This window comes from Amblyomma maculatum, chromosome 1 (genome assembly GCF_055883805.1).
Source record: "Amblyomma maculatum isolate TAMU_Amacu chromosome 1, ASM5588380v1, whole genome shotgun sequence".
Classification (NCBI taxonomy): Eukaryota; Metazoa; Arthropoda; class Arachnida; order Ixodida; family Ixodidae; genus Amblyomma; species Amblyomma maculatum.
The window spans coordinates 430,846,183-430,869,608 of record NC_139344.1 but is presented as its reverse complement, the minus strand read 5'-3'; the positions used below and the strand labels follow the sequence as shown (position 1 = coordinate 430,869,608).

Here is a 23,426-nt window from a genome sequence, read left to right as displayed (position 1 = left end):
TTGGGCGCACTCTAACTGAGCTACATGAGCTGGGGAGGGTTAGCCCGGGTGCCTATGTTGAAGAAATTAATAACGTAAAGGCAGAGCTTCAACAATTTGCGACGGAAAGATACAAGGGGGCCCTAATGAGATCTAGGACTCGAAGGTTTCTTGACGAGCAACCTTCACGTCGGGCCCTCAGTGATGAAAGAGAGAATGCTCTTACAAAGGAAATATTGAAAATTCAGTATGGTGATTGCACATATAGTGATGCTCCTAGTATTCTTGCTGCTTTCTATGATCATTATCGAAAGCTGTTCGGCAGTTGTAAAAATCCAAATCAGGGTTTCGATTATAATTCCTTACTTGAGAACTTTCCTCGACTAGACGATGAGAAGTGTGCTGCAGGAGAGGGACCCATCACTTTGGAGGAAATTAAATCAGCCATTTCAGACCTTCAGAACCAGAAATCTCCTGGCCCAGATGGTATTACTAGCGAACTTTAAAAAACATTTTCGCCTTGCCTAACGCCTGTTTTGATGGAAGTATTCCAAGCATCTTATGATGTGGGTTTCCTGCCTCCCACTTTCTATTCAGGCCACACAATATTAATTCCAAAAGCAAAGATACTAATCGGTTGAAAACTGTTGAAGGATATCGTCCAATTTCCCTCTGTAATGTTGATTACAAAATTTTTGCCAAAGTCCTTTGTTCTCGTTTGCAGCTGGTTATCATGGACTTGAAAGGTTCGCATCAGGTATGTGGTATCAGAGGGCGCAGTATTCAAACACACATCCATATTGCACGTTCAGTAATCGAGACAGTATCAGATGAGACAGGCCAAGTAGCTCTGATTCAAATTGACCTGGCGAAGGCGTTTGATAAAAGTCAGCACGATTTTTTGTTCGCAGTCTTGGAGAATGCAAACATTGGTGACGTTTTGCTCAAAGGCATAAGGATGTGCTATATGAACTCGTATACAAGACTTATTGTTAATCAGGAGCTAACGAAACCAATACCACTGGAATCATCTATTCGTCAAGGATGTCCACTGTCTCCACTGTTGTTTGGCTTATATCTGGAACCCCTCTGTCTCAGTATAATTAACAGTGCAGCCATCCGTGGTTTCTCTCTGGCTCAATGTGAAGTTAAGATTTTAGCTTACGCGGACGATATCGCCCTCTTTTGTTTTGACAAAAAGAGTGTACTTGAGGCTTTACACTTGACTGAACAGTTCTGCGATGTATCAGGCGCGGCCCTTAATTTAGATAAATCCAAAGGTTTTTGGTGGGGCACTGGGACACTAGACCAAGCCAGTTTAGAGGCACATGCTGGGACTGCAGTCCTCTTCAGTACCTAGGGGTTCCGCTGCACCAAGTTCGTAACAGCGCAGCCTACTGGGATTAACAAATCGTACCTATGCGGCGACAAACGCAGGCTTGGATCGGTAGGGAACTCTCAGTGTTTGCTAGGGCACAGGTCTGTAACATATTTTTGTTTGCAAGGCTTGCGCATGTCCTTCAAGTCATGCATTGTGCGAGGAGGAAAGTACAAGTTATACACAGAATATTTGCAACATTTGTGTGGCTCTCTCAATGGGAGCCCATGCGGCGTGACAACTTGTTTCTTCCCTTAGAGTCTGGTGGAGTGAGCCTTGTTCACTTGTTTGTGCATCAACTTGTTTCCCGTTTTTTTCTTTTTCAAATCGGCAAACCATCCGTTTCTTGTAGCTGTGCTCATTAGGTGTCTTGGTCTACATTTGCCTTACTTATTCGCACCAACTGGGCAGGCTCGTGAGGGGCGTTTATGGGGATTCCTTAAGAAGGTTGCTGACACTTTCAATTTTCTCACTGTGTGTTTCTCTGGAGATTACCTGTATAGCCTCTCGAGAAAGCAGATGACCCAGGCTCTCCCTGAGTCTTTGTTCCCTACACCGTTGTATCGGCAGCCTTATCTGGGGTTTTTGGACCCCAGTGTTCTAAAGCGTGTTAGGCAAATGTGCATTCAGGCAGCTGCAAAAACGTTCTTTTTCAAATTACACACAGCGACGTTGCCTGTCAAGACATTTCTTCACAATAAGGAGATGTGTGTGCCCTGGTCGGTAAATTGTCGTCTCTGTAACGTGCCTGAGACAATTGATCATTGCTTTATTCTGTGCCGTGATGCTATGTTCTTTTGGGACATACTACAAAGAACTCTTAAAAAGGACATTGAAATTACGTCTTATACAGTTAGATTTTTGCCTCCTGACAAAAACTCTTTCGTGCCTTACGATCTATTTGCGTTGATGGGACTTTTCAGTTTTTGGAAAAGCTGCATGAACGACAGGCATGCAAAGTCATCAAGATCGTCCAAATCCGTGTTTCGGGAGCAGTGTGCTTTGGTGAGAAGTGTATATGCTGCACGTGAAGAACATCCAAACTGGATGCCGTATCTAGACGCATGTGTATACTCCCAGACTTTTGATATTCTGATGATTGTGCATTGTCGGGCTGGGGATATGACGGGCTCGTATTAAGCTGCCCGCCAATTTTAGACATGGACATGTTTAAGTAAGTGGATTTGTTCCTTTTTTACGGAAGTTTTTCTATGCAATAAAGAAAAAAAAATGTTCCCCAAGTGGCCGAGTGGTTAGCGTAGAAAGCTACGGAGTAAGAGGTACCGAGTTCGAATCGCGCCAGAGATTTTTCGCTTAGTTTCATTTTTTTATTTTTTAGCTTTTTTTAATGTAGTTGGGGTGCTTCGCTACGGTTTAGCGTTTACTTTTTAGCCAAAAGTGAAAGCCATCAGGCGCTCATTGGTCAACACTCATGAACAACAGACAAGAAATGCCCACATTAGGTACCAACCAGAAACACGGTGGCCAACTTTCTTACGAAACTCATCAAAAATGCATCAAGAAAATGTATAGAAATGTTAATGTGCATGATGAGAAATGTAAACAACATTTAATCAGAACCTCATTAAGCTTTTTTGTAAGGGCGGAATACCCCCTCCTCCCAGAACCTATTTTCCCCTCCTTAACTTCAGCCGGTCCGTCCAAGTTTTGCCCCATAGCATTGCACTCGCTGACTTGTTTCCGTGGGCTGACTGCGAAGTTTCTGCCATAAAGCCTGTGCCTCTTTCTTAGCCCCCTGTATCAGCTTCTCGCTAGACCCTTTCTACTCCCCTGACAGCAGCGGAAATTAAACCTGAGCAAGCCAGTGCTCTCTCCGACCTTTTGTTTTCGTACAGCGACATATTTGATTTTGGGGACCGACCTTTGGGCCAGACATTTGTCGTTACGTATCGCATCAATACTGGTGATGCCAGCCCTATTCACCGTAGGCCTTATCGAGGCTACCTTGCTGAACGCCACGTGATACAGAAAAAAGTCATCAAAATGCTAACAAGCAATATTATTGAGCCTTGCTGCGGTCCCTCTGGGTCCCCTGTCGTTTCAGTCAAAAAGAAAGATCAAACTTGGAGATTCTATGTCGATTACCACCCCCACAATCAGATAACTAAAGGGTCGTTTATCCGCTCCCGAGAATTGACGACGCCCTCGACTGCTTGCACGGTGCCAACAAATAGCTGTCTACAAACGGGATCGAGAGAAAGCCGTATTTGTCACCCTTGACGGACTATACCAATTCAAGGTTATGCCATTCGGGATCTGTAACGCTCCTGCCACCTTCGAGCGCATGATGGACTCGCTTCCCCGTGGCTTCAAGTTGGCAACGTACTTATGCTACTTAGATGACGTCGTTTTTTCTCCCACATTCACAAGTCACATTCAACGGCTTTCTACAACACTGGCCATCTTTCGCTGCGCTGGTCTTCAACTCAATAAAAAAATGCAGCTGCGACATTGAATACTTTCTTCTGCATGACGTCATCTTACTTCATGGCGCTCCTCGTCAACTGCTCACCGATCATGGTCGCTGCTTCCTTTCTAAAATTGCCCATGACCTTCTCCGCTCATGCGCTACGCTCCACAACTTCACAGCAGCCTACCATCCACAAACGAGCAGTCTTACTGACCGCCTTAATCGTACTCTGACCGGCATGATGTCACTGTATGTTTGTGACCATCACCGTGACTGGGACATCTCTTTACCCTTTGTAAAATTCACCTATACCTCCTCACGGTATGATACTGCCGAATACCTTCCCTTTTATCTACACTTCGGCTGCGACCCTCTACTTTCCTTTAGCACCTTTCTGCCTCTTGACGATTCATCCTGTAGTTACGCATCTGGTCCATCGCCCGCGCTACTGCCGCCCGTCATATTGCTCGAGACCGGTTTGGTGCGTCTCAGCGTTCTCAAAAGCACCGTTGCGATCTCCAGCACCGTGATGGCTACTACCATTTTGGCTCCCTCGTACTCCTCTGGCTCCCATCCCGACGTGTAGGCATGTGCGAGAAACTTCTGTCCCGCTACATGGGCCCTTACCACGTCTTGCGGCAACTTATAGACGTTACGTACGAGATTATGCCTGTCAACCGCAAGATTCCTACAAACCATCATCCAGAAGTCGTGCATGTCTCCCGTCTCAAACCTCATATTTCGCGCTCCCCTGTGTAGTCTACGCACAGGGATTATGCTTCTCACGGAGGGGGGGGGGGGGCGGGGGGGTAGACTCTGTGAAGGACGAAGACACTGAAGCTAGGCTCTGGACTGTCCTGCTAGTGTGTACCTGACGGCGAACTGCTGCGGCTATGACCTCGTAACCTCGTGTTGTGCCTCGTGACCATAATACGCATACAGAGCAAAAGAGATTGCCGCATATTACATTACATAGCGGACAAGTACGGGTATTGGTCCTTACTCGTCGGCATGGAACAAAATCACAAAACAACAAGGCAAAAAGAAAGTGCGGGTACCAGCAACAGTGTGCCCGCGGTACCCGCGGGAAAATCAGAAGGCAATGGGTTGGTTGAGACACGGACAAGGAAGGGCGGTTTATTTGCTCTTTCGCTTTGCGTTTTGAAAATCTCATCCGGCTCAGACAGACAAGGCTCAATGAACGAGAAAGAACCGAGTTTTCAAAACAGCCGCCGTTCCAGCCAGCCATCTAGCAGATCTCCATCCGTAGAACAAAAGCAAAAGAACCACCTCGCTCGCTCTTCACCAGAACGGCGCACTCCGCTGAAAAGACAGCCGAGGGCGAGAACATTATTGCGAATCTTACGAAAAAGGCCAGGAGGTTGCTTTCTCGCATCGCTAATAGATGGTGTGGAAGTCGCACTCGCTTAACCCGCCTGTGAAAAAAGGTTCACTGAACTAGAGAACCAGCAACCAGCTCCCCGATAGATCCGACGGCTCAGACAACTCCGATGGCTCCGACCGCTCCAGATCCGACGGCTGCGGCGGATCCGGCTGTGACTTTGCGGAGCCAAATGGCTCACTCGCTCTTTGAAAGGAGCGGCTCCGAAGATCCAGCTCGCTGCGGAGCGCCCATGTCTAAATTGAAGTAAACTGGAAGACCTGCAGCAGGTATAGCGGCAGTCACAGATCAGCGAGACCAGCCAGGTGCGCGCACAGGCGAAAACCACGCGGCTCAAGCACAAGCTCGTCTTCTTTACAGGCAAAAGAGAATAAGAACGGTTGACTGATATCTAAACTGATGCACACTCGTAATTTTAATCAGATTTTCTGTGTTCATAGATATGTAAGGTTTTTCTTCTACTTCATTTATGTAAGACCGTAAGGCCTGTAATTGTGTCCTCCGCTTCGAGTATCTTATGTTTAGTGAAAAGTGGCCCTATGTGCTCTAAATGTGAAGTATTTTTCACAGTGTGCGAATCCTTTATTCAATATGGTTATTAATTGAAATTTGAGTTGGTTTATTGCAGCCGAATAATCCACAGTAATACACTGTGAGCGGAACACTGCATTGGGTTATTTTCGCATCATTACTTGAATGATGTGATGGTTCGATTCAGCAGCCTACAACATGCAGCCGTGCTTTATTTTCTGAACCACTGTTAACGTACTGAATCCAAAGCAGATTCTCGAAGAAGAAGGCGCCAAGGATTTCACGTATTTTTTTAGTTCAAATGTACACGTGTCCAAATCGTGGAAGGGGGCACAGAAGGCATGATTTCATTTATTTTAAACTCAAACGTATGCTGCGCAAAAAGCACACACGAATTCGCCTTTTTTTTTCTCGTTTTCCAAAGTGAACTATCCATTGTACGTTCCTGACGCCGTCCAAAACGCGTGTTTTGTCTGTGAAAATTGCACAGGTGGCGGGGAATATATTTGCTAGAGCCTGGGGTGCAAGAAAATTGTAGTTAGGTGGGAAAAATTGTGAAATTCTAAGGAGCCTCTGTGGTTCCGTTCATGATATTAACAGCATATTCTACACAATATTTGAGGAAAAGAGGCAATGTCAGATTTTGTTTCCACATCTTTATTGCTTGCGCGTCGTAATCACATCCATTGCATCAACTGAAACACAATTAGACAGAGTGTACAATCATGTCGCAGAAAACGTATCTAAATCACCCGCTGTAGCTAGTAATCGCCTTCACCGTCAGGGCAGAGATCCCTGCTGTGTGCGGGAACAATTACACCGCAAGTGTCGACGAAGTGGTCTATGCAATCTTGGGGCACATTGTCCTTCACTTCCACTCGAGTCCACAGCGTGCACTCTGCAATCAAATCGGTACGGTTGCAATCAATGGTGCCCTTCTGCCCTAGAGGTTTTAATAAAACTGCTCCACCGCCACTCCTGTTTTCTGAAGGTTGCACGGGTTTCTATATTTCTTAAAATTCCCTTTTGTCTATCCCTTCACGTAATGTGCGACCGAAACCCTCCTATTATCATGCTGACTCCATATTGTAATCTCCGTCATACTGATGAACTTTCAGCACTATACTGAACACGTAGGGCGATGTTGAAATGACAATAGCAGAGTAAAAACACATGATAAGAGAGAGTGAATGCTAGCAAATAAGCAGCCCCTTTTCATACAAAGTTAAACATCAACATCATAGTTCACAACATAAGAAAATAATCACGCAGGGAATTTGCCTGTATCCCGCCTGCTATTTTTTTTTAGTGCCAGCGCTAATTTTCATTCTTCATGAGCTTTTTTGTTGTGTTTTGTAAGTTTTTTGTTATTTTCCCACCCAGTTTGCATACGTTCGTGCAGTCAACAGAGCGAAATAAAGCGTTGTTTAGTTGACGCACGTACGAATTTAAAGCCTTGTAGAGGAAAAGCGTCGCAGTGCCGATTCGCGCCACCTTTTAAATGTTTATCTTGTGACGTCGCAAAAGGTGTGGGAAGAGCTCTCTCAATATGCTGGTAATTCTATATGTTTTTTATTTCCGCTTAGCGGCACTCGTCGTATCGAAGACAGCGAAGTATAAAAGCACTAAAAAAATTTAGAACACCAGTTTTGCTTTTACATTTGCTATGTTAAAATTGCGGACGCATGTTTTTGTTTCAACCTGCATAGAACGGAGTCTACCGCAAGCGAAGTTTAATCGCATTCATGGCATCTGACGAGAGTTTGCTTTACGTGTACGTAGTACCGCTACTAGCGGTAACGTGAACCTTTTCTGTTTGAGGGTGTCATGAGTAGACATTCTTCAAAAGATAGTTATAAATGCATTTCGTTGTGAAATACTTAATAAAACGAGGCCCCAAAATCCCTTATTGCTTGCAGTGCTCAGCTGTTTCCTAAATTACTGGTTGTATTCTGGAAAGCGCTAACCATATTTTAGTTACACAATAGAAATTAAGGGCGGCTGCTTAAAAAACATTGCTTTTTATTTGTCAAATTATCATCTTTAGATTTCAGGTCTCCATACACGATCAGCATGAAGCCCAGGGCGAGTGAGATTTACGTTCAAAAGCTTTAGGATGGAAATTTTAACTTTTATGTGCACATCTTAAAAATCTCAGATATTCAAGCCCAGTACATTATGAAAAAAATTTTTTGTGAATGAAAGAAAAACTTTCTTACGATTTTCCTCGCCTTGCAGATCCAAGTTCTCAACGACGCAGTTTTCGTAGTCTGTGTAGTATATAATACCGCCCCTCGGAGTAGGATCTGAAAGGTTCCACATCGCACTTAACGTAATTTCGACAATCTTAGTAGTTTCTTGCTATCGTCGCTATAGCAAAAGTATAGTTTGCGGATATTTTGTTCGCACTTACAAAACGAGCCCCTCTAGGTGCTGTTAACGTTAGCAGGTTTCACATTCCAATCAGAAAGAATCAATTTCTGGTAAGGACGCTTCCGTTTAAGGAAGTCGCTCAACAGAACGTGTCACCAATTTTTTAAAGGCCAGCGAAAGCTGCTGAAATTTACACAGTGTCAGAGAAAGGCGGAGAAACTATGATTGCCACTGAAAGAAATCCCAGAGTCATGGCGCAGGTTACCTGATAATACCTCTCAACACGGCCCAGTTGGAATTTTTTATCATACCGCTTTTCTCCAGCTTGGATCTTTCTCCGTGTTATCGTTAACAGCACTATAACTTAAACAGAAAGTTATGACCAGCCGGTAATCCGTTGTAACAAAGGACCTTTTCACTCTCAGTTTTGATAGAAGACAATTGCCTTCAAACCTCGTGCTTATTCACGCCCTGAAGTTAATGCAAATAAAATACTGTGTTAAAATATCAAAGTAAAATGTCCTTGTACACGGGTTAAAGCTCAGCTTTTCCACCTTCCTTCCGGCCTTAACTCAGCCAAAGCGAAAACCAGTGGCAAAAATATTCGCCAAATGGATACTTCATACCCTACTAGAGGGGCAGCTCGTAATGAAACAAGCTTCATGCAGTTACGCGTCAGTCGTGATGTTGCCTGACATCGCTTGTTTTAGCACAAGGCATACGTTTGATCGGAATTGCATGCTGATCACACCCATGTTTGGCTTGGAAGGGCCGGTGTTCATAAGGTTAAACAAAATGCGGTTCCTACCGATATTGCAGCATTTGAGTATTGTAGTAAGTGCTACGACTGCAGTTGCAAAAGGGCAAACTTTATTCGCGTTTCGGTTAACAGCCAGCACTGAAATTTGCACCTGGAAACTGCGTCATTATTAGCTCAGATGTATGCTTTGTTGCGGCTATAGCCACGGAAAGCATGCCCAGTGAGGGCCATAGCGAAGCGTATTTCTGACGTGCACGTCTGATATGTGGCTCAAATTACAGGCACCTAAATATATACACAGCAGAGATTTCCGGTTATCAATACCCGCCAAAAAACAAATGATGTATTGAAACTATTCATGTTTTTCTTTCATTATATTTGTTATTACAGTGACACGAAAGCCTTCTGTGAAGAGATTGGTAAAGGTATCTTCCCAGAGAGCTCATCGTCACACCTATGCTTCAGAAAGACAAACGGACGTACAGTTTTGAGATATGGCACCATTTATGCGACCACAGTGAAATGTGCTACCTATTCCGTAATCACCAGTAGGCTTAATATATAAATAGGTTTATTATCGGCCCACAAATGCTTAGACGATGAAACTGAGTATCATTTCCATGCAAATGTTAAACCGAAAATTACCTTCACCATCGAGCGGTGACAGGGCAGTAAAATAAATGTTTACTACTGGTTATTCCATTTCGACGGTTGACGTCCCGGGACGTGTACCTTATAGCTTTGGCCACTACGCGGATCCTGTACTAAATGCAACTAATACGGTCTGCCACATCGCTTGCACGGCCAGAATTTAGAGCGCATCTCTGGGGCACCAGAACAAACGGTAGACACCGCGTCGTGATCTTTCGTAGCACGAGACAGGAAGATAATTGCAGACGCATGCCGTGCAAGAGTGGGGACGCTGCAAGTATAGTAATCAAGGGCTGACCCGCAAATGTTCGATTAAGTTGACCCTCGTGTTGTTCTTCGGTTAGTTATGGGGATCTCCTTTAGACTTCTCTTTCTGTTTTGTCTTCTAGTTCAAGTCACCGTGAGCGCGTCAATGAAGATTCTCAAAGGCACCTCATACATTAACCTTAATAATACAGAACCACACACCCAGTTTTCTCGTACTGCCTTATCCCAGGGGTTATGATATGCAACGTACTTTTTCCTCATGATAATATTAGTTTGCGCCACTGTATTAGTAAATGACCCTAGGTTCCGGCCTTCCGCACACGTCTGAGATATTTTTAACATTTACCTCTCCTGCTTAGCTGGTTCATTACGTGCTAGCAAAAAATGGCACAATCCCACCATCATCAAAGTAACAGTTGCGACAATGTGAATATGCATGAATTACGAACTTTTATTGCACATGCGTAATAATTTTGAAGGAATTTATAACTATCCTGATCGTAGACGGTCATCTAGCTGCTGTACCGACTGTGCCATATCACTACACTGCTGTATATTGGGTGGAACTTGCGATGTAATTCAATGGTCTTCCTTGTTTCCTTCGTTGAATATTATCTTTCAGCATTAATAGCATAATAAGCAATGTGGAGGCAGCCATTAGGCGTAACTCCAGGAGCTTATTTACAAGAAAGCAAAACTCTGTAGACACAGCCTAAGATACAGGCTACTTAAATTCTTAAGCCCCTGCTCTGATTTTATGTAAAACGTAAATGGTTCTGATGCATGTATAGGCAGCCAGCATATGTAAATTTCCACTGACAGCGCTGAAGAGCTTAGAGCAACTTCAATGCATCGCCCTGGAAGAATGAAAAGTATTGTTCCGTAAAGGTAGGCTCACAGGTTGTTGACATGAATTTCCCAGTGCCCATAAAAGAAATGATTTTAGCGAACCTGAGTTCCTATATTTCTTTGCCGGTAGTCGTAACAAACGTGAATTCCTGATTGTAATTAGCATTATTATGATTCTTTATAAAATTTATTTATTTAATCCTATTTTTCTCGATTCGCCGTGTCACTGTTCACTTCAGACTCTTGTAAAAATATTGAATGATATTATTGATCGAACATTTTACTGTGACCATGCCACAACTTTCACTTCAAGCAGAGTAAGCCACTAGTTTGGCCTTGAGTCACTGTCAAAAGCAACTATCAAGAATATTGAACGCTTTCGTGCACCTTGATCCGCAGTGAGTAACGTAAGCAATTTTTATTGGTCCTCATTAAATTTACGCTGAGGAATTAGGTTACATCATTATGGTAAGACATAAAAACTACATGCACCCAAACCTTGCTTCTATGTACGGGAAGCTAATTATTCCGAGAAATATAAAAATTATGTACGCAAGATAGCATGCCATAAAGCACTCTTTGAAAAAATAGTGCCATGGAACGATTTGAAACAATGAAAGAAAAGATTAGGGCGTAGTCATATTCCAGTGACTGATATTTAGCTTAATATATGGGAAAGAAATTAGGGTAAGACCCGAGCTCCAGAGTCCAGAGAAGAGTCCATATTGCCTGGTACTTGTGTGCCCAATGTAAAAATCCCAAGATACCAGAAAGAGTTTTTTTCAGAACCGTGGGCCGTCGGCTTCCACTGCTCTGTGTCAGTGCAAACTGCTTGGATGTGCTTCTATTATTAGGTAAATGTTTCTTAGGCGATGGCAGCAATAAAAGGGCCAATATTTTTCTGCAACTTTCCCGACTATCCAGTAGTGCTAATTCATATGAAGTGCAGAGTGGGTCAGAGAAATAACTCAGGTCACCAACATTCTAGTGGAAATTCAGAAGAAGAAATGGGCATGGGCAGGACATAGAGTGCGAAGAGAGGACAACCGATGGTCGCTTAGGGTAACAAACTGGATTCCAAGGGAAGGAAAGCGTAGCAGGGGGCGGCATAAAGTTAGCGGGGCGGATGGGGTTAAGAAGTTCGTAGGGGTCAAGTGGATGCAGCTAGCACTGAACCGGGTTAAGTGGAGAAATATGGGAGAGGCCTTCGTCCTGCAGTGGGTATAGTCAGGCTGGTGATGATGATGATGATATTATAAAGGAATGCAACACTTACCAACATCAGTTGTGAAAACAATAGTGCCAGGCTCATCTCCAGGTCTGACGTGGAAGATAAACTCCTGCCTATAGAATTGTGAAGAACTGGCATTTGACAGCGCTGCTTTCTTCAACGGACATGCTTATATTTAATAAATTGCACTACACATCTAATATTCGCAATAATCTGGCCTCCTGTCCGCAGTCAGAAGTGTAAGTATAGCGTGAGCACTAATAGCTGTTATTATCATAAAATAATTCTTTTTGCCATCAGTGTTGGAGGAGACTGCCAGAAAAAGTTGCTTTAGAACCAAAAAATTTGTCGAAGCAATCAGTCTCCTCTACAAGGAAAGAAACAATTGCAATAGGAATAACCATACTTATCAAATGACTCACTAGAAATATTCGCCAAAAGTGAAAGCAAAAGTCACTCAAATTTTGTTAAATGATTTTAAATTATTGAAAAAAGAATGAATTACGAAAAGTGCACATAATGGCCGTACACGAGATATATATACATTCCAACCTGTATTTTCAACCTATATATATATATATATATATATATATATATATATATATATATATATATATATTTATATATATGGTGTGCCAGCTATCTTGAACCAAGGGTTACAAAATAATATCTTTGAGGCAGCTCAGTGCAACCAGTTGCATACACCTCCCATCCTCCTTGTGCACTACAAGCAATTTTTTGTTTTGCAATTAGTTATATTAGCTAATTACGTAAATTTTTATAATTCCTAAATATTCACCTTAGGCCAAAAAGCAGGCACTTTAGTCTCGTCCCCCTAAGACAATAGTTCTGTATTATTGTCTTGAATAAAAGAAATAAAAAAATGTCAATCGAAAAGTTGTAGAGAACCTTCACGAACCCCCATTCCATGAATTGCGATAAAGAAAGTCTCACGTGCATCTTTTTTTTGAGGCTCAAAAGAAAGCCCGCGAAATAGAAATACCACGTCACAAGAGTATCTGAGCACCACGATTGTGGTGCTTTCAGTCGTGGTTTGAGCGAACAAAATCAGCTGGGGCCGTTTACCGATGGACCCATTGCAGCGGCAGGCTGAAATGTTGGCGATGGTTGCAGTGAGCTCGAGCTCGCCCGTCGCCACCAAGATCTTGGGAAGGCCTGTGCACCCCAGCAGCCTTCGTCACGACCGGCGGATGGCGATAAAGTACTAGCAAATGAAGGTGCGAGCGCGAATCTGAGTCGGGTCACATGAAGTCATCTCGCCCCTTTACCCAAGCTTGTACGCGCACATTCAGCGGCTGATACCTTAACCCTCATCCGCTTCGCTGATAGGAGAGAAGGCATTGCCGCGAAACCTTCAAAACTGTAGTTGTTGTTTTTTAACAGATACCGGCATGCTGCCTTATCACTCTGATTCTGGATCACGTATCAGTGCTGTATTCTTTGTTTGTTAATGCTCGATGTCGCGAGACGCACCTTTATCAGTTTCGTTGTAGCGCAAGCTGCACCAAGATCTGTCTCGAAGATTCCGGCCACTCATGTGTCTTTCTACAATGTTCCAGCTTGTGCTTGTAGCAGTGGCGACGCTATCTAGATTGTTCTGAGTAGCCTTTAAATTGAGCGTTGACGAGTGCGACGGGCATTGTTTGTTCGGCGATCGACGAGCACTTTTGTTGCTATCGCAGCCGCCGAGTTGCTTAGTTCTTTTGCTGGCTCAAGTCAGTCCAATAAAAGAGATTCTTTAGTGCAATAACCGACACTTCATTCGTGTCATCGACCTTGTCACCCCCACGTGACATCTGGTGGAGGTGCTGATCTTGATTCTTCAAGCGAAGACCTCATCGTTGTTCCTGTCGCCCGGAAGACCGGCCTACAGGAAACCGAGCCAGCCGCCGACTCCAAGGCCTACAACCCGAACACGGTCTGCTGCCTGACCCCGTTCAACTCCTGAAGGCATCAACTTTGGAAATGGCCCAATCAACACCAACGGTAGTCTTCGTGCTGCTCAGGGAGCCCCCCATCTTCCAAGGATTGCCCAGGTAAGATGCGAAAGACTGATTGGACCTTTTCGACCGTGTGGCAGAATTCAACGGCTGGAATGATGCCGCGAAACTCAGGCAAGTCTACTTTGGTCTTCTAGGACATGCCCAAGTTTGGTTCGAAGATCACGAGGCAGCTATGAAGGAATTGGATATTTTCAAGAAAGCGTTTTTGACGGCCTTTTCAAGCATCGTCCAAAAGGAAAGAGCCCAGGCCCTCCTTCAGTCAAGACTTCAACTCCCTAATGAGCCTGTCCTGGCGTACGTTGAGGAGATGAAGCGCGTCTTTCGCCGCGCCGACCCTAACATGACTGAAAGTGAGAGAGTAAAATTTTTAATGCGAGGCGTTAAAGAATCGCTTTTTGCAGGTCTTGTCCGAAATCCGCCAAAAACCGTGGTGGAATTTGAAACGGAAGCGTCTACCATCACGAAGACGTTAGACACCCGGATGCGCCCCTAGGAACGACCACTTCAACCGGACTACTCAAACCACTACCCCAGCGCATCTGCAAGCGGAGAGAATCTTCGGGACCTCATCCGAAAGATCGTGCGAGAGGAGCTCCGCCGATTGCTGCCATCATCACAACAACCCCAGGTGGCGACGCTCGCGGACGTCGTACGTCAAGAAATCCAGCAGGCACTGGGCGTTCCTCAAGCGACGACCCTGACTGCTCCAGTGCATGAATCAGCAGCGATGAGCTATGCTGCTGCATTACGTCATCTTGCACCCCGACCCGACCTCCCAAGCCGACGCGACCTCAAAGCCCTCATAGCTACTATCCTGCCCCCGAAAGCCGCCCCTTGACACCCGCCCGCCGAGTCTACCGACGATCTTCAAGTTCCCGGAAATGCGACGCCTGGAGGACATCTAACAACCGACCACTCTGCTTCCATTGTAGTGAAGCAGGACACATACTCCGTCACTGTCCGTACAGGCGGATCGGCCTCCGTGGTTTCGCTGTTGACGCCCCACGACACCTTCCTGGCGAGCGACCACAGGAAATCAACGACTTCCTGCGCTGCGGAAAGCACTCGTCGCCAAGGCGTCTGTCAAGCTTCCCATCGCCGTACAATGCCCGATTTGCTTCACCGGGCCGCAGTTACGTGCAAGGACGGTCTCCTAGCCCCCGTAGGGGAAACTAAAGGCAGCAACCTTTGGAGGTGTGGTTGCTAAGGGCGAAAGACCAAGATCCTCCGCCGCCGACGACCACTAACGACGACGCAGCCGCTCCACACGACGACATCCACAACACGACCAGAGTGCAAACCGACACCGCTGCGCAGCTATGGAGCAACGGTATGCCCTGGCCGTGACCTGAAGAAACGACGGAGCCGAGATCGGACACCAAGGCTTACATGCAATGCGATGACGCGAATAAGCGACCTTGAAGTTGATGTCGACGGTCGCAGAGTCACTACCCTAGTAGACACCGGCGCTGACTATTTATTCATCAGTGGACCGTTAGCCTCTCAGCTCAGGAAGGGTACCACCGCTTGGGATGGCCCGCTGATTCGCACCGCAGGTGGCAACCTGATTACTGCATCGGGACGAAGTACTGCACGAATAACCGTAAATGGGCGTACTTACCCCACCAGCTTTCTGGTCTTGCAGCAGTGCTCCCGATACGTTATTTTAGGCATGACCTTCCTAAATGAACAGAGGAATATCACCTACCTCCGATCCAAGTTCATCAAGCTCTCTACAGACAGAGCCATTCCTACTACGACGACTTCGACCCAACACGTCTCTTTCAACATCCTCGATGAAGAATTGACCGTGCCGCCCCGATCAAGCGGTGCGGTCAGCGTAGGTAGCGCAGACATCATAACCGCTGAAGGCATCGTCGGAGGAAATATCCAATTCCTCTTGGAACGAGGTGTCGGCATCGCAAGAGGCATCGCGAAATTCTGGAGAGCACAAGCTCAGGCGCTGGTGACAACCTTAACCCAAGAATACCGGCATCTTAACAAGGGCGCGCCATGACGATAGCTTTTCTCGACGAATTAGCGGACCTCAAAGACGTATTCGCCTTCCACGACCAACCACTGGAAGACGTACCGGACAAATTCCGTCAGCCCATATTTGACATCAACCCGGCATTGACCCACAGCAGGAAAGAAAAGATTCGCAGTCTTCTTCGAAGCTGCAGGGAGTGCTTCTCGTCATCATCGAAGGTACGACAAATGCCACTGGTCAAGCACCGCATTTTAAAGGACGAACACGCCCGACCTCTGCGCCAAAGCCTCAATCGTGTATCGCCGCGAGAACGCCAGGCCATACGCGATCAAGTTGAGGAAATGCTGTGTGATGACTTAATCCAGCCATCGAAAAGCCCCTGGGCTTCTCGATGGCCACTCATGTGTCTTTCTACATTGTTCCAGCTTGTGCTTGTAGGAGTTGCGACGTTATCTAGATTGTTCTGAGCAGCCTTTAAATTGAGCGTTGACGAGTGCGATGGATATTCTTTGTTCGACGATCAACGAGCACGTTTGTTGCTATCGCCGCCGCCGATTTGCTTAGTTCTTTTGCGGGCGCATGTCAGCCCAATAAAGAGTTTCTTTAGTGCAATAACCGACTCTTGTTTTGTGTCATCGACCTTGTCACCCCCACGTGACAGTATGCATAGGCCTTGCCGCGCTCGCTGCTTCTTGCACTGTCACGTGGTCCGCCTGTCTGACGCGGGCGAAGATGCCATGACAAGCATATCGGCCTGCCGCTTTAACGGGAGCGAGGAGAGACGGCCGCAGCTGATTTTGTTCAGTTAAACCACGACTGAGAGCACAACAATCGTGGCGCGCAAATGGGCTGGTCACGTGGTTTTATTTGTATTTCGTGGGCTTTCTTCTCAGCCAGGAAAAAAAGATACACGTGATGCTTTCGTTATCGCAATTACTGGAAAGGGGGTTTCTGAAGGCGCTCTCCAACGTTTCCATTCACATTGTTGCTCTAAAATCGATATTTAATAAATTAGAAAAATTACCATAATTAGCCATTTAAGTATTTGCAAAAAAATGCCTGTAGTGCGCAAGTAGGCTGGCAGTTTTATGCAAGTGGTTTCACTGAACTACCTCAAGTATATTATTTTGTAACCCTTGGTTCAAGTTAGCTGGGACACCCGGTATATATATATATATATATATATATATATATATATATATATATATATATATATATAATATATATCCCATCCCATTGACCATCAATACAAAGTAGGAATTTTATCATGTAACACGAAAAGCTTCTCGCAATCTTTCCTGCCGCGAACCTCACGAGACTGGAACAACCTTCCAGCAGAAATTGTTGGCATTACTAGCTGTTCCGCGTAGCTCTAGCTGACACTGTATACTCAGGTTCTATTTCACATTCATATACATACTGTACTCTCTTCAATTTTCTGTATTTACCACTTCCCCTCTGTAAGGCCTTTGGCCTGAGGGGAAATGTAAATAAATAAATTATATATATATATATATACTTGATTGTTGGATAAATAGTGCTCGAACATTGATTTGTTCGAGTATATGTATCTTCCCGAGATAGGAATTCGTAAATTCTGCTAACTGATGCAGTGTCTATGCAGATGAGATCTCGTCAGGTAACAGCTTTTTTACAAATTTTGTTATTCGTCCTCAGTAAATGAACCTACGGAAATAAGCGACAGTTGCGGTGACCTAAAACACACAACGCAAATAGTATTGACCACTGTTCAGTAAACACTAAACGTAGTTCTATTATCAATAAACAAATTCTTTCGACTTGAGGGCTTATTGAGCCCATCGTCGTCATTGGCCCGCCTCTTACTGAAGGAAGAACTTAGTACCCTGCTGTAGGAAGTGACAATGCGTAGGTAGCCGTCTTAGATCCTGGGTCAATATCAGTTCTCTTCGCCGCCATGCATTCGAACAGAGTGTCGTTGTTCGAATCCGATATGGCCACCGCGTACTCGAACTTTGACATCGTCTGCAATGTAGAATAGACTTCAGTTACCTAGAATACTCTCTTTTCCACCGCGGTGAAAGGCTACTTCCCTTGCTAGGATAATTCTTCTTACAAGAAAGGGCTATCAGGAACGCGACTGTAAAATAGGCAAAAAAGTGCGAAATTAGAGTTAGAAAATGAGTAAAAATTTATAATGTATCTCTCTTTCACTACTGGATAAGCAGCCGCAAGAAATAGAGAATCTGAAAGAAATCCAGGAATGGTTAATGTGATAACAGTAAATGATTGATGGGAGAGCTAAACTGACGACGTTGTGCGTCGCCGGTTGTAAAGTAACTGATCAGTATGTGCCATTATAACGAAGGAGAAGAAGGAGTCGCTGAGCGATAACAACGTCGGGAGACCGTGTGACGTAGAGAAGTCGATACTTTCGCGGTCACATGACAAGGCAGAATGCGGTTGCTGGGCTCGATGGTGATTGTCCGCTGCGTCTTGTAATGAAGCGTTTAGAATACCCCTCTTACCAGCTTGGAAGGATACCAGAATAAACTCTGCTGCGTCTTCCTACAGGAGTGCGAAAATTTCGAGAGCGGAGACTATGTCGCTGAGGATGGAATATCAACGGCTGCAGACGATCAGCGTATGTGGCGAGCAACAGTAAAGGCGGGCAGGAAGCTTCCATAGTTACAGCGCGAAAGACGGTACAAGAATGGAGGACATAACACAGCGCTTTTTGAAAGAAGGCACAACAAAGAAATACAGGGCATAGTATTTCCCGCCGTAAATTCAGGAAATCATCCCTAAGTCGCCCAATAACTTGCTTTGTGGACTGTAAGTAGATTGAGGAGGCATCACACCTAAATTACATGGCGTTCTCATGACGTCGTGTTCAATTTATGCGCCTCTATATCTTCTTTGATGTAGTCTTCGACAGCGTTTAACGAGAAAGCATGGCGTGCAGACATTGAGAAGCAGTAACCAGACGCTAAGGCCGTGGCTTTGACAAAGCAGAAAAATAATTTGCCACCAGCACCTCTTTAGGGACAAAACTCATCCGCGGGTCTCTAACTGGCAGCAACATGTGCATGCAGGGGATAGCAGAAGGGAAGCTTGTCTTGTTAAACATATAGAAATATCTGTGCTTGAGCGCGTAATTTAAATACTCCGCTGCGAAAGCTACCTGCGTATAATGAAGCAGATATCTCTCACAAATCACACTATTTTGGTCTAATGTCTCCGAAAACAGACATAATGTGGCGACTTGACTCAAACTTGAGAAAGCTGCTCTCGGTGCATGCACAGTTTTTGCAGCGACGAGCCGAGCAGCCAGTTTGATGAATTGCGCCATATGACTAGTGCTATCAAGTCAATCAAACTCTGGCCTCTGGGATTGTTCGCCTTACACTCTACTGAGGCTATTCATACAACAATTTCATTAGCGCTTCCCTAAGAAATCTGATTACTCTTCCTTGCGACAAAGATCCTTTAGAGCAAACGCGCTTCCCGCTCATTCACAGAGCTGGGATATTGATTGCCTCACTGTCTTACAGATGTCAATAACCTTAATTGTAAGAAGCCACAGCAAACGAAAAGCACCTCACAGAAATCAACGCACGTACACTTGCCTTGTTTACCTGTGTTCCCCTCTGTATGGTGTTTTTCGTTTGCATGTGGTTTCTGACATACATGTTCCACCAATTAACTCAGAAACAAATCCTTGTTAACCTTCAATTTTCCAAAATGTACAACAATGTTTAATTTGTACGAAAATGAAAATAAAAGCAATTCACAAAAGTCTGTTGTTCTAATGTCATATATCCATAACATATTGTTAATTCAGCTTTGTTTGCCCAAAATATCGAAGCCCAGTTCAAAAATAAATCAAGAAAAACAATTGACGTTTGAGGTCGCTGTGCGAGGAATAAAGGTCGAGAATGAGAAATGAATGTAAACTTCGCACGACGATCGCACAGCGAAGTTTTGCTAGATTGCTGCTTTTTTTGAGTCACCTTAAAGCTCACTTCTTGTGCCACATTTTCACTGCTTGGACATGGCGAACGACTGTGTGCAACGGGATATTTTGCGTTTTTTTTTAGGTATTTCCTTGAGAAGTCACATGACCTAATCGGCTGCCAGTTACCTGCCTGGCGGGTACGACGCTCGCTCATTGTCCACCCCTACAGCAAGACTTGATCTAATGTATTTTTTTTTAATTTATGTCTATCATAATTAAAAATGGCTAGTAAATGTGCTAAAAATAAAAGAACGCGTTCCAGGTTGCCAGTGAGCCAAGGGAACGTTTTGTTGCCACAGAGGTTTGTAAAATGATGAATTTAGGGCACATTAGCCCACTTCCACCCTGGGCCGAGCGGCGTTGGCGCCTCGCGCTCTCCTCTAGACTTCATCGCATAACCTATACCTGCAGCACTATGGAAGCTAGCAGACTTCGTCAGCTAATCACGGGAGCATGCAGATCTGGTTATTTAGTATGCAGATATGGTCTAGAATACTAAACTGTCCAAATAACCTTCAAGCATGTTATAGTGTTTTTTTGCGTGACATTGCGCTGTTTGTCACATCAAAAGATTTAGTGGAACGTATGTAAACTTGACCTCTGCTGTAATTTAAGCCTACTCGCGCCATCTGTTTCTCGCACCAAAACCTTGTTTTCGACGATCCGACATTTTTTAGGCGCACGAGAGGCAGAAGACATACCCTAAAATACAAATAAAAATATATTTTTCCTGCCCATAGATTTTGGTTTAGGTGAGTTCCAACCATACGCGATCCTGGCAAACTATTGAAAACGAACATACTAAGAATCACATTACGAATGACGTGTTCGAACCCCACTTGGACGTCCTGCTCCGATGCCGGCCACCATGTTGATAGGGCGATGTTTCTCATTCAAGATTCAAGAACGCTAAACCTTGCTATATCTTACGTAACACGTATTTTAAAGCCCATCATACCATATACTCGTATGGCCGGTTTATACTGGCATTACATTCCACAGCTTGATGAGATCGCCTCTGCAAACGTCGAAGTTTTGGTAGATCTGCAAGAACCTACTCGAAATGAGTCGAGTCGTGCCATTAAGCTTTAACTAGCCCCGCCCTGCCACACCATTTTCCCCTTCGTCGTAGTAGCTTTAAGCCAGCCACAACAGAAGCGGTGACGCTTGCTGTGGTAGTCGCGTATCAGCGACTGCTACACTTTCTGCACGATTGATTTAAAGAAAGGAATGGGCGTAAGTTGCGTTATAAATTACCTAATGGCACTCAGGCTTCGCGAAATAACTTCCGAACTAAGAATAGTAGCTCAAGTATAATCGCAAGTTTCAAATATGTGAGAAATTAAAATTGTCTTGTGAGAATCCGTGAAACATTCGCCATAAATAAGAAAAGAGACATTTAAGATCCTCGGCCATCACCACAATTTCCTAAATATGAAATTCAAATGTCATAATCATATGATCTTCGGAGTTTCCTTGGGCTGGTATTTTTGACGCCGGTATTCTTCTGTTCAGCAAAGTTCGGGCTGCATAGTAAGACCTGAGTGCTTTCTATATATTAAACCTACAAAAGCGGTAGCGGCCATAAATGACTAAACTGAAGTTTCTCGAATTTAATTTTGGTCAACTGGTTTTGCCTGCATAATTTTTCAACAAGCAATGTCACCAAATATGTTATTGTTTCTAGCAACGCCTTAGCTATATCGTACAGTTTAATTCCCTCAACCCCACTCTTTCCCCTAAACATGATATATCAGAACTGATATAAAATTGGGCCCGATTTCTACAAACATTTTTTCAGAATTTAGCATTTATTTCTGATTCACAGAAAGGCTGTATTGAAGTGTCTTGGCTTTAAAATGTGCTGCGGAGCTTCGAAATTGGCTATTATTTTTTAAATATGGTAATAATTTTAAATACGAAATATGAAATAACGGCGCACGGGAAATGACGAAATTGTATACGATATGCTATCGCCACCTTTGCTTTGTTACCTTTGAAAACTTCCTTATTACACCTACGCTTATAAACTGCCTTCTCTTCGAATCCAGTGCAATATCCCTAAATAACAATCCGTTAACTTAACATGGCACTAGTGATTTCGACTATAGTGTATGATTTCCTTGTCGGTCGTATATGCAACCCTAGCATGTATGGCCTAAACACCGGTCACATTGAGCAACAGAGGAAATGCCGTGGTCTACTGCTGTGTCAAAAGCCTAATGAGCAGCGATGGCTAACCATGCGTGCCGTCCGGATAGGGGTGAGCAACGGGGACCTGGATTGATGGTTCCCAACAGGACCAAGACAACGAGAAACAATGGGCTCGGTGATGGGTCTCTACAGATGCCACCACAACCAAACTCTGTGAAAACTACTTCCTACCTCTGCGTCTCGATTCAGCGGCAATGTGGTAACCTTTCCTGAAAATGTCCTAATGAATGGTCTGCTATCTTTCCTTTAAGATCTGCTAAGTGGCCGGGGTAAAGTTCATTCAGAAACGCTAACCAGTTTTTACGAGTATCTACCGAGTTAGTAGAGTGGACAGTTGGGCCAGTTGGTAAAGATTAAAACCAGCGGTACTAAGGTAAGGAATAAAACCTTACTAGAACCCATTATAACCTCAGCAAATATATAAAAGGAAGAGTTATGTAAGGTCTGAGAACTAGGCAGTCAGCATACCTTAAAGCTGTCGAAGGCCTCACGAGGCATCTTCAGAGGTCCCCCAGGGGGGCCCAGCTTTGCAATGGCTACGCCGGCAAGGCAAACGGTGGTGAAAACAATTGCCCGTAGAGCTACCATTTCCGGGCCTGAAGTACTCGAAGCTTGCAAACAACCTCAAAGCTGCCTTTTTATTATCAGACGGAACTGCGCTGCGCTCGGTCAGTGTGAAATTGAAACTTATTATTCCAGACTGATAGTTCGCATTTTTGCTGCCTCTCCGAATAACATGCATTTTCTGGACGAGCCCGCATTCATGCGGCCATGAGGCGATATCGTTTTCTAACTTTGACGGCTTGTGTTTGTTGGGCGAATTATCTCTCCTGAAGATTGCGAAATGAAACTGCAATATGACGCGAAACGTCGCGTGCGTCACAGAATACTCGCTGCACAGCTGCAGATGTCATTTCTGTTTTGCAGCGGACAAAGTAGTGTCTGTACATGGCAGCAGGCACTAGATGAACAACCTGTTTTGCCCGCTTTACCCTTGTTCCTAATCTATGAATGCAAAAGGAATGCAGCTATAAAAGAGGCAGTACATGAACAACCTGTTTTGCCCGCTCTACTGTTGTTCCTAATTTATGAATGCAAAAGGAATGCAGCTATTAAAGAGCTCTGCCACCATGCTGAAGTTATTCGGTAATTTTGAATGGGAAAAACAAAGGGAAGTTATTGCAATTACGCAAAATCTGAGAGTTATCTCGATATGCAGGCCACGCCTCCTATAATGAGAAGTTGTTCTTTGCTTGTTTTTTACCCTAACATGCCTAATATTGTCCGAAATATTTTATAAGCCCAGTTGACCATTAGGATGTTCTCAGGTTGAAATGAAAAAGAATTAA

At 44.5% G+C, this 23,426-nt stretch overlaps 1 protein-coding gene across 1 annotated transcript; it reads right to left on the bottom strand.

The window, feature by feature from the left end:
* Positions 1 to 6,368: 6,368 nt before the first annotated feature.
* Positions 6,369 to 22,859, bottom strand: LOC146209380 (uncharacterized). Its single transcript, XM_084599911.1, has 5 exons — positions 22,546 to 22,859; positions 17,731 to 17,870; positions 11,898 to 11,965; positions 7,941 to 8,027; positions 6,369 to 6,619 (listed from the first exon to the last, which is right to left on the bottom strand). The coding sequence occupies exons 1-5, from the start codon at positions 22,663 to 22,665 to the stop codon at positions 6,483 to 6,485; spliced, it is 552 nt and encodes a 183-aa protein (XP_084456037.1). The 5' UTR covers positions 22,666 to 22,859; the 3' UTR covers positions 6,369 to 6,482.
* Positions 22,860 to 23,426: the final 567 nt, after the last annotated feature.

What these genes read in the sequence shown, in the direction of transcription:
- LOC146209380 (XM_084599911.1), bottom strand. Translation starts at nt 22,665, where the DNA reads ATGGTAGCTCTACGGGCAATTGTTTTCACCACCGTTTGCCTTGCCGGC. An exon ending in TTGTCACTTCCTACAGCAGG is followed by an intron (nt 11,966 to 17,730) that starts GTACTAAGTTCT and finishes ACAATTCTATAG; the next exon opens with GCAGGAGTTTATCTTCCACG. An exon ending in TGTTTTCACAACTGATGTTG is followed by an intron (nt 8,028 to 11,897) that starts GTAAGTGTTGCA and finishes GGAACCTTTCAG; the next exon opens with ATCCTACTCCGAGGGGCGGT.